The 12,317-nt window shown below is 44.9% G+C and overlaps 1 protein-coding gene across 1 annotated transcript in view; it reads right to left on the bottom strand.

Moving 5' to 3' along the window:
• Nucleotides 1-12,317, bottom strand: part of RFX4 (regulatory factor X4) — a 163,359-nt gene that overhangs the window by 93,975 nt on the left and 57,067 nt on the right. The window contains exon 4 of the mRNA XM_081311210.1: nt 4,871-4,994. Coding sequence (XP_081167336.1) covers nt 4,871-4,994 — 124 coding nt within the window. The remainder of the gene's footprint in view (nt 1-4,870; nt 4,995-12,317) is intronic.

Raw genomic sequence — 12,317 nt, 5'->3', positions numbered from 1 at the left:
CAGGTCCCCAAACTGGCACAGTAGAATTGAGAGGGAGGGAGAGTTTTGAAGTGGATGGGAATTCAGTTTTAAATTGGAGAACTGATCTGGACTTTTAGCGCCTTTGAGAATCTAAATTATTGAGAAGAGGCTTGTCCTTATAATCAATCACCAAAATGCTCTTAAATCTGCCACGAAAGCATCGGTTTTCAGGAAGAGAGGTTATCGACAGCCAAACAGAACACAGCAGAGTGGCTTTCTGCCTATGCTTCTTGGAGTTCACCTGTTTCACAGTTACACTTGCTGGGGCTCCTCTGAGGTCTCTAAGAAGCAGTTTAACCCTGGAAATGCAGTGAGCTGGCCCCAATCCTTCTATACTGGGGCTGCAGGTGACTCCCCCGTCACCTGAAGTGCTGCAGCAGCCCCAGGTGGGGTGAGCAGGAGGCTGGCTAGAAAGCACATCACTTCAGCAATGGGACCAGAGCCACAGGTGCTCTCCACACGGTCAGCCAGGAAGAGCATGGAAAGGCCCCACCTGACTCCCGTTCCCTTCCCTCCACCCCCTCCTCCTCCACAGCCTCCGGCCCCCATCCCGAGAAGCCAGAAAAGGAAAGGGCCTGACCAACCCTCTTTCCCAGGGCAAATTCCAAGCCACTGGACAGCGGAAGCTCCAGCTTAGATGTGAGGCTGACCTTTTACGTGGGCCTGACTGGACTTTTTAATAGCCAGGAATGAGTTGTAATTATCCAACCAAAACAGATGTGATGGCTGAACAGGGGATGGGCTGTGGGATTTCCCTCCGTGTCATCCAAGGGCAGAGGAGGAGTTAGAGCTTTAAGGCAGCTCTTCACAGTCAAGCAGCCGTTTCCATGTGTACCTCGGCCAGCCCACCCCTACTCAGTAAAGGGGCTGCTGGACATGGACACAGGATCCATTTCCCATGGCTTTCACACAGGTCGGACATGTTCACATGAGTCTCACGGTCCCTGGCGGGGACATTTATGTAAGCCAGTTAACCTTTAGCAAGTATCTGAGGGCTTATGAAGTGCCAGGCCCTGCTCTGGGGGTTGGGGGATGCCTAAAAAAATAAGAAAGGCCTTGTGGAGCTTCCACTCCAGGGAAGGAGACCAGCAAAGCAAGTAATGACACAATGTTATATAGACATACAGATGTGTCCATATGTCACACACATACACAAACACACACATACACACATTTGCTGTTTTTTCTCAGTCTGACAAAGTCTAGAGCAGCAGGAGGGACAGGTACCTGTCTTTATGGTACACACACACACACACACACACACACAGATAGATAATACATGTCTGTATAAACACATATACATGATACAGCATATATATATATACCTGGGGGGACAGATCATATAGTGATGAGTGCTATGAAGATGAAGCATGGTAACATGGTAAGCAAGTAGAGGAGATGGGATGAAGTGGGACTGATTTTAGATAACGGTCATTTCTTCCACTGGCAGAGCATGTCACAATTTTGAACAACGGTCTCACAAGCTCTGTCTTGTTTTATCCCTAGAGTCGCTTGGTGAGGGACTAATCCAGTCTGAAGGTAAGGAAATGGGAGCTCAGCAAAGTTAAGTGCCTTCAAGCCAGGTGACCTTTTATCACTCCAGCCAACAGCAAAAGCAGGCATGACGCTGGTGTAGCTCGAAGCTTCGGCGCTCCCTGTACATCCTAAGTTAATTCTGGAACCAAAGTCAGTACAACATTCCTGGAAGCCAGTGTCATGGAGCATGGCCGTGGACTGGGAAAGGGGCTTTACATTTCAGAACTTGCAGCAAAGCAACTGATGCCATCCATTTCATCAAAAGCAGTGTCCCCACCAGGCCCCGGGGACAGCGTTGGTGCTGTCACCTCAGCCCATGGGCAAGCTGAATGGGGACTACTATCGATATATTTTCTCTCTAAAAATGAATTGAAATACTGAATCTCGCCTGCTCTGAGCTAAGGGTTTGTGGCAGAATCACGAAAGGCTGTCCATGACTGCAACCCGAGGCAGAACATCCGGTCCTTCTCTCTGGGGGGGACAAAGGCGACAGACACCATGCTGGCCCTTCAGGGAAGGTGAATGGATCTTGGCTTCCAGTTCAGCAAGCTCCCAGTGGGAACCCTCAGGAGGCACCTTCTGTCCTCTGAAGCTGGAAGGACAGCCCCAATCCCAGCGTATTTCAACTTGATGGTGAGACAGCCGTAGAGAGCATTTGTATGTATGCTCTTAATACCATTCAAGTATGACTTTGCTTTTGGACTGAAGATAAGACTGTTTGGATGCTTTTTTAAATGACCATTTTGGAAGCACTTAGTTTGTTTTAGGGAGGAACTTATTGTTTGGAAAAATATCTTGAAAAGCCATTTGGTGTAAGTGAAGCCTTTATGTGGACAGACATATCAACAGGAACTAAGGATCTAAGAAGACAGGAAATTTGATAGGGTTTGTCCCAAGAAGGAAGGGGAGAGAAAAATGAGAAAGAGAAGGGAATGGGAGAGGAGAGGGAGATAACAGAGTGGAGAGGGGCTGGGACCAATGATGGGAGAAGTTGAAGACCAATAAACCTCCACTGTCGTGGGAACCTGAAGAAAATTGGCAGATGGGGGATGTCTATCTCTGTCCTTCTCTGGCATGGCAACCCCCCCTAACAAAGTCAGCCTACTTCTGTTGACTGCTTCGTGAAGAGCAAAGAGGGTGCCGTGTTTCATCTCTCTGGTGTAGAACAGGGCTGTCCAATAGAACTTTCTGTGATGATGGAGCACCATCCAATGGAAGCCCCAGTCACAGGTGACTCCTGAGCAGAAGCAGGTGGGTCATTGTGACAGCTAGTGAACTGGGTTTTGGATGGCCACATGTGGCTAGGAGTACTGTACCAAACAGCACAGGGGTAGAGAAAGGGGACATCCACAGAGGGAAGAGTCGTGCATCACAGTGATGCTGAGAATGTAAGCACCTTGGAATCTGCTGAAATCTGGGACAGACTAAAACGGGAATGGAACTGGGGGGCTGATGGGAAGGGGTGGGCTTCAACTAGTTTTACCTGGAACATGAGGTCAAGGAAGCCCCAGGCTGACATTAGGGATACCGAGTATTTGAGAAAAAAGAAATTGAGGGCCTTTACATAGGCAAATTGAAGTTTCTAAAAATGGTGAGAGTTTTCTTTTCTTTTTTTTTTTTTTTCATTTTCCAGAATCTTAGCTAATGAATGTGTGTTTACACCTGTGCACAAGCATCTCATAAAGGCTCTGTAGCACCAATAGCTGAGATGGCTGGCATATGGCAGGTACTTAATAAATACCTGGGTTACCAGATGAGTGAGTGAACGGTACGTTCCATCATCTACCAACATCATCTCCCTCGATCCTACAACATCCCCACAAGGAAGTGGAGTCGAAGAGGCTGAGAGGCTGAGTGGCAAGTCCAAGATTCCCCGTCTTTTGGCTCCCAAACTTGCCCCTGCATCCAAATGTCAGATGCCTTCTCTGGCCTCTCCAGGGTGCCTGCCAAGAGGAAGTGCGGAGATACCAGTGGGAACTCCAGCACCATGACACCTGGCACAGCTCTGCTGTGACCCCCTTCACAGTGTGCTCTGGTGTCCCCGCCTGCCAGGCTGCATTTCTTTCTGGGACCCCTACCACTAGTTACCACGGTGCCTGCCACCAAGCCATCTCTTCAACACTAAGGGACTCAAGAGATAAATGAATGGAAGACTAAAGGAGGGTTCTCCATTGACTTTTTAGAAGCTTCTTTCAGTTTGGAGAAATAACATCAATGCCTCACAAAAACATGTTTCCTCCCGGGTCCACCTCGAGCATCTTCCCATTCACTGAATGAAGTCAATTCTCAGCCACTCGGTTTTGGGACTCTCCAGCATGTTTGGCTCAGACCTGACCCTGCACTTTTATTTTATTTGTTTGTTTGTTTGTTGATTTATTTATCGATTTTCCTGTTGATGATTTATCTGTTGGGGATCTGAAAAGGGAATTCCTGAAACTGGCCTCTTTATGCCATTTCAGTCCTTGATAAATCCATATTTAGAAAACTGGTAAAGAATGGAGTGGGGAGCAGATCAAGCCTGCTACTTCTTGTTAGCATATGCCCTAAAATTACAGTTTTAAAAAAGGCTAATAAAAGAGCTAATACAAGAAAGAAGAGTTTAGATGTATTGACTCACGTTGAATGGGATTTTGTGTGTGTGTGTGTGTGTGTGTGTGTGTGTATGTAAAATCCAGACTTTCAGCCATAAACAAATAAGTGATGGAACTTAAAGAATGCACCAACAGCTTTCATTGACCTGTCATAGTGGTCAGTGCTAATAATTTTTTGCATATATAGCCCTAAGCATAGAATATATTCTTATCATATGATAGATAGTGTCAGGCTTGCAGTGATGTTACCGAGAATTTTAATCCTTGCCAAGGACTCCCAAACCTCCAATCTGATGATACAGAACCATTTCCCAGTTTCTCCAAAGTATTCGTGTTACTAAGCCAAGCAGTTTGCCCGACCCTGACTCAATTGAGATACACTTGATACACTCAATGTTTCCCACTCAGAAATTAAATATAGAGGAAACTCAAGTGGGACATTTACTTCTAACTTTAAACCATTTCTCAATTGTTTGAAAATGTTTATAACCAAGTATTACCAAGTACTTTAGCATTACTTTGCTTTGGTATTTGATTTGAGATTGTTTTGTTAAAACTGTTTGAATTTTTTTCATGAAAATATTACAGTAAAGCATTTATTTTGATAACTTTAACAAACAAGAACAAAAATACTTTAAAATGCTTAAAGACTGCAAAGATAACTCAAAGTTTCTGGGGGCAAGGGCTGGGGGTGGGGATCAGCCAGGTGAGGCTGGACTCACCTTCCCAAAGCTGGCGGCATTGACAGGCTGAGTATCATTCTTCTCACAGAAATCCAGGTAATGCATGTAGAGGGCACTGCGGGGAATACAGACGCCCTCCGCGATCTCATAGTTCTCCTCCAGCCTAGGGGAAAAAAAATGTCCAGTGAGTGATAAATGCGTCACTTTCCCCAAGCAACAGGGGTTCTTTCTTTCCAGTCCTCTTTTGGAGCTGGACAGACCTCAGAAGTCACTCTCCTCCTACAGATGGGGAAACTGGGACTCAGGAAGACAAAGTGAGCTGTGTAAGGTCACGCATGGAATTAGTGACCTTGCACTAATCAGGATCAGAATCCTGTGCCTTTGGGTATGATCTCAGCCCACTTTTTCAGTCCAAATCCCTAGATCCTCTGCTCCTTACTCTCATTGTCCTTCATGCGTTCTGGCTAGATCAGGTCCCCCCAGACTCCCAAACTCTTCAGGATATTGCAGACAGCCCGCTCTGCCAGGCTTCAAAAACACAACTGTTTGTGGAGCCATTTCTAGTGGGTGATGATGTCACCATCTTGGAGTGTCTCGGTTGACAAGAGCAGCAAAAAAGGATTGATCGTCTGGGGAAACAGATGCCCAAGTAGAGGTTGTAGAAAGAGCTGGAAAGACACTAACCCTCTGAATGGAGGGAGGATTAGTGTCACAGTAGGGAAGTAAGCCCTTGATTACTTTAGGATCACCTTCTCCTCTGCTGTATAAGGATTAATGACCTGAAACCAATACCTTCTCAATGAGGACAGGTTAGGGGTTCTGTAGGAGAGAGCTCTCTAACTGGACTCAAATCCCAGCCTTGTCACTTGCAAGTTACTTAACCTCATGGCCCAATCTCCCTTCGGAGGTGATGATTTGTAATTGCCTGCTAAGGTAATGGACCGGATAACACATGACATGCATTTGCGAGGTGCCTAACACACACGTGGGAGATGCCCGGGGAACCTCATCATCTCCACATTTCATCTCCATAAACATCCTAGGCTCCCATCTGTCCACACTCTGGGATATTGGAGATATAAAAGAAAACTAAAATTAGGCATTCAGATGAATCCTGTGCCCACTGTCATAGATACTTTGGAAGGTTAAACACCTCTTCCGGTAAAACTGCTGTGGCACTTGACAATTTGGGAATTTCTCTCTGGACCTTGTCTTCAAAGCCTGGGGCATATACTGTTCAATAAACTCACCAACAGAAAAGATTTCTCCTTTGATCATGAATTGGATTTTAGGAATCAACCCAAAGCCATTTGGAACTAAGTCTGGGGGATAAAGTGGCAAATAGTTCTTTCCTCTCAAAAAAATTTTTTTTTGGGGGGGAGAGGGGATAAGGCATGACTCTAAAGCAATGAAATAAATGTCCTCAAGTGGCTTCAAACTCTCTCTGAGAGCACTTGCCAAAGAAGTGGTCCAGCACTGTCGTAACTCAAGTGGAATGAGGACACGGCCTCCCAAGGTGCCCACTTGAAAGGGCAGTGCTCATTCAGCTCCTTCCAACATGTAGTTGAAAAAAAAATCATTTCAATCATTTCATATTGAAACCCCATGTATGAATGCAACCCTAGGGTCACCAGGGTAAAGAGCGAAGCCTAGTGCAGAGTGGTCCCAATCATTTCATCCATTGCCACCTCTTCTGGGAAGGGGAACACTGAGTGACCCCTGATAATTTTCAGAAATGCTCCAGGAGATAGTTTATATATTCCTTTCTAGGTGAACAAATGCACTGAGACTGGGAGAGTGTCTGAGTTACCTCTGAATCCTTGAAGTCTAGCATATTCCTTGGCACACAATAGGTGCTTAATGAGGGATGGACAGATTGTTTCAGTCATTTACTCATTTGACAAATTTTTATTGATCTCTTATCACCTGTGAGGTTTGGGGGACATCGTGGTGAGTAAGACAGTCCTTGCTTGCAAATAATGAACAAATTAATGGTAGACAGATGGACAAAGTCATAGTTAATCTATAATTCAACAAATATTTAGGAAGTTCCAGGCAGTATCTTGACATTAGGAAGTAGTGGTGAATGAAAGACATGCCTTGTCCTGAAAGGGCTTACATTCTAGTTTATGTGTTCCCCCAAGTACAAATTGAAACTCTACCTGGGTTTCCCTGGGGGAAACAGGTTTCACATAGAAAATAGGTTTCTCAGGATTGTCCCAAGCTTCGGGTCCAGTATGGGTGAAAACCAGCCTTTGAGGTTAGCCTGGACTCCCACCTGCCATTCACAGTATTATTTCTCTATAAACAAGTTCACAGGTCCAAATAACCAGCCTAGGCACAAACTCATAGGGGCCATTGGAATAATGCAGTCTTCACAAACTGGGGTCTCACAGACGTGCTTTGTTTGAACAGTATTGACCCAACTTTTAAAATCCGGGACATTTCACATAAGAATCTGGATTTCTGGCTTCTTGTGAAAAAACAGATCTGGCAACCCCAGGCCCATATTCCCACATGACAACAATTGGCCGTGGTTAGATGTGCCCTGGAGTTGGCCACAGTCCTCACTCCTCCCTGTTTTTCTTACACCAAGTCTATTTTCTGTTCCTTGCCTGGCTCCGTAAGCACTTGTGTTGGCATAAGGCATGACCTACGTCCTAGTTCATTTTGCATTTTATTTTGGGAGAATTATACACAAGAAATAAGAATATTTAAGTACTGTGAACTCCTGACTGTAGGTGCAGCTGAAGATGGGAAAACTGTTGTGTAGGTGAGAGTAGATAAAGTTTCATAGAGGGATTGTGGTTGAAATTTTGCAATGACAAATAACAACTGGCATTTGGTGAGCTCTTACTAGGTGCCGGGCACTGGGTAGGCATGACCTCATCCGATCCTGACAATGCCCATGTGAGGTAGGCATTATATCTGTCTTTCAGATTAGGAAACGAAAGCTCAGAGAGTGTAACTCACTTGCTAATACAGTCAGGAACAGAGTCTGTCTGATGTGAAACCTCTGTGGTATTCTGCCATGGTAGTGGGAGGGGGTTCCTGGCAAGAGGAACAGCAAGAATGAGAGATGAAATGTGCCCTGGGCCTTGGATGATGAAGACGGGGGTCTGAATGGGAAGGAGGATTTGTGAAGGAGTACCTAAAAGGAAAGACCCATGGGGGGGGGGCTATGGAGAATCTTTAAATGCCCCACAAAAGAATATGGCTTGGCATCACATAACTGGCAGTTGGAGATTGCTATAAAAATGTTGTTTTCAGAAGAAGGCAGTGGAGTGGTATTCAGAGAGGATTAAAAAAGTGACCACAGAGTGGTTTAGACAATTCCTTTACCACTGTGACCAAAGATGTGACAAAACAATTTTAGAGGAGGAAAAGTTTATTTGGCGCTGACGGTTTTAGAGGTCTCAGATCATAGATGGCTGACTCCATTGCTCTAGGCCCAAGATGGGGCAGAACACCATGGTGGAAGAGGAAAGCGACTATGGACATAGCCACCAGGAAGCAGAGAGAGAGAGTGAGCTCCACTCACCAGGGCCAAAATATATACCCCCAAAGACATGCCTCCAGTGACCCACCTCCTCCAGCCACACCGTACCTATAGTTGACACCCAGTTAATTCCTATCAACAGATCAATGCACTGACTAGGTTAAGGCTCTCATAACCCAATTTATTTCATTTCTAAACTTTTTTTTACACTCACCCATGAGCTTTTTGGGATACAATAATAATAATGTCATTGATAGCAAAAACAACTACCATTAACTTAAAGTTTAATATGTTCTATTTGTCAGCAATGGGTCAAAGATAAAAGAACGTCAAAAAAAAAACAAAAATAAGAACAAAAACTCCCCAAGTTTCATAGGTTGCAATTTTTTACTTGAGAGTTTCATTTAGCAATCTCCTTAAAGATGGGTTCTATTTCAACACTTTAGATCATTGTAGTGTGGAACATTTTCCAGTCTAATGCATAGACATGAACAGCTGGGCAGCTGGAACTTGTTGCATGACGTGCTGTGGGGAGGATGAAAGTATCCCTTTTTGCTTATCTATGCTGATGACTTCCTAAAGTTCATTTCTGTCAGAAGAACCCATGGATGTGTTCAACAAATATGTACTTCAAATCATTCAGAATTCACCTTATGTATGATCCCTTGAAATGACAGAGAGCCAATTCTATTTTTTTTTTTCTTTAAGCATGGTCAATTTATTCTTTGGCAAATCACTCTGTGCCTCTAAGGTAGGTAGCCAAGATGGACTAGCAAGGGGATGGATGGATGGATGGATGGGTGGATGGATGGATGGATGGATGGACAGACAAGTGAGACCAGGTAAGAGCTCAGGCAAGACATGATAGACATGGACTGAAGTAGTGGCTGTGGTGACAGAGATAACATGTAGGGCATGGGACTCCTTCCTGTTTGCAGATGTGGGGAGGGGAGGGAACCAAAGCAAGATCTCAGATTCCCGACAGGGCCAAATGGGTGAATGAGGCTCCATTATTCATGGTTTAAAATGCCCAAACTGTCAAGCTCTGGGAGGAAAATGCCTTCAAATGTAGTGTCAAAGAGCATGGGTTCCCAGGTAAATACTTGGTTTCTTCATCCATTATTTATTACTTAAGCCCCTGTGTCTGAGTTCCTATTGTTGTTCTTGTGACCCATTTGTTCATTAGATCTGGCCAAGAGATCAAGATTTCAATACAAGATTCTGGTTATAATACTCCACATCAAATGAACCCATAGCAACAACCAACTATTTGAATCCGATGTGTGTAAGTCACAGTTCACATAGGCTGAACTAATTAAGCAGTTACCTGTCAAAGCCCGGGGCCTTCCAAGTAATGACATTTCCACCCACGTTTTGTTCTTATCGAAGCTTCTGAGCCTCAGAGTAGCCAGGCGGCTTATGACTATGAAGCATTTTAATAAGCTGTATGAATGAATGGGTGTAATTGACGGGGAAGGGCACCTCTGGGGCTTGATGGGTTTCTACAGGAATAGCATCCTCACACCTTTCCCCAAACCACCTCACAAAATCCAGAGGCCGCGCGTGTGCCGGAGTTGCTAATTGGAATGTCCGCTCCCTGACCAAGGCACAGCAGAGAGAAAGCAGTTAATTACTTCTCTTCATATCTGATGATAAAATTTCCCCTGTCTGCCTCTTTTAGAGGACATCATTAGTCTGACAGGGTGCACAATGCTCCATTATACCTGGATTTTTTTTTAATGATCACAAAAAAAAAATTCCTGACTTGTTCCATTTTCTTATCTTCTGCTTAACCACTTGATCATATTTGAATTGAGCCCATCCTATTATGGAGACATAATGGAGAGGGTCTGGAAGCTCGCATGAGTCATGACCTGAGGCGTGTGTTTTTAAAAGCTCATCAGGGCCTTCAGTGTGCGGCCTCCTAGGATGCACAGAGGAAGTTTCATATGGGCATTTGACTATGAAGAATACATGTTTTGGCTCCCACCATCACACCCCCCTCTGTCTCCAGGATAAACCTGTGATTTCTCATATATGCACAAAGCTGTATCTTCTAAGCATCCACTTCTCAAGTCCTTGTAGACATGTCCAGAGGGGACATTTTTCTTCTATTTTACCAAAAGTCAACATAAATTTTTCTAAAGCCACTTATCACAGAGATCTGAGACTGTAAACTATGCAAAAGTGATAGAAAGAAAAAGAGAAAGAAAGAAATGAAGGAAGGAAGAGGAAGGGAGGAAGGGAGGAAGGAAGGAAGGGAGGGAGGGAGGAAGGAAGGAAGGAAGGAAGAATCTGCTAAGCAATCAAGACAAGACAAAAGTCTAAGCCCATCAACAGAGGATGGGGTTGTGGCTCAGTGGTGGAGCACCTGCCCAGCATTCACAAGGTCCTGGGTTCAATTCAATCCCCAACTGTGCAACAAAACAACCAGCTCCCTCCTCACATAGCCCAGTGTCTCATCAGGGCCCCTCCAGGGGAACTGGGCTGCCCGAAATAATCACACAAGAGACAGAGACCCCTTTTTGTTTGGGGTCCTGTGACAACTCCTCTGACTGTAAGGGTCCGCAGAAAGAGAGCGAGCAGGCATGTGCTGAACCCTTTTACTGAGGAGAAGCCATTCAAATGAGGCAAGGAGTCAGGTTTCAGGGGGTTGAGTCTAGCTTCATGATGTCTGCTGTCAGCAGGTGACTGACATCTAGGAAGGCCACATCCAAAGGCAGAGCAAGAGAAGGGGATACATAAAGGGCATTTCCATGGAACATTCTATCCCAAACAGGGCAAAAGGTTGATATCACAAAGGAACAGGTGAGCATAGCTTAATCCATGGGGCAACACACTTGCATCTGAAGACACGCCCTCAACTTTCTGGACCAGGGCATCGTCCAGGTCACTACGAGATGTAGTGACTGGCTAAAGCCTCTCCACTCCAGGACGGAGGGCGCAAATCATTCGGAGTGGCTCCCCACAGCCCAGCTTCCTCACTGGGCATCTGAAGTCCCCACTATGTGATGTTTGTATTCACTATCACTACCCCTACAAGGTGAGTAAGGTCATTCCCATGACATGGAGAAAGAAGTGGAGGGTCAGGGAGAGAAAGAGACTTGCCCAAAGTCACAGGCGGGAGTATGACCTCAGCTATGATGCCTCCTTAGCTCTTACTGTAAGTCAGGGTCTGTCAGTCATTTGGTCAGTCAGCATATATTTATTGAGTATGTACTATGTGCCAGGCACCGCAGCATGCAACTACCAATAAGAAGACACCACTCCTGCCCCCTCCTTTAAGAAGCTGACAACTTCTCCCAAGGAAGGTAGGAACTAAGGAGATAATGGCATCCCACAATAAACACCTACACAGCAGTGGTGTTTAGCTCTGATTAAAGTTAAGGCCAACTCCATACCAGGTCCAAACAAAATGAAACAAAATTTAAAAATCCATTTTAATAAACAATGGCAGTTAAGCTCATGATTAGACAAGCCAATCAAGCATGTTTGGTGGACCTCAATACTTTTTACAGGAACTCTGCCGGCCTGGCCTCCTTGGTATTGGAGGTCTTCTTGGGGATCAGGTATTTTCTCCTCTTAAAAAGAGTGAGACTATGACCTTCTGTGTATTCAGCCTTGGTCTCCTCCTCCTTAAACAGAGGTACTGTCACAGGCCATGCAGTTAACTGTCCACCTAACAACAAACCATATATGTGATGGTGGCCCCATAAGGTTATGATAGAACCAAACAACTCTATTGCCTAGTGCCCGTCACATACAATTATACACAGTCCATATTCTTGATGATAATAAGTGGCCGAGTTACTGGTTTACATATTAACTATTCTACAGCTTTATCATAATTTTAGAGTGTACTCCTTCTATTCACAAATTTATTGTGAAGCAGCAGGCCCTGTCACACAAGCAGCGGCCTCAAACATCTTGTGATATTATGTCTCTTGATGGCATCATTTTCTCCTGTGCTTGATTTAATCTTGTGTT

Source organism: Spermophilus citellus, assembly GCF_964194105.1.
Source record: "Spermophilus citellus genome assembly, chromosome: 10".
Lineage (NCBI taxonomy): Eukaryota > Metazoa > Chordata > Mammalia > Rodentia > Sciuridae > Spermophilus > Spermophilus citellus.
This window is presented reverse-complemented; position numbering and strand designations above follow the sequence as displayed.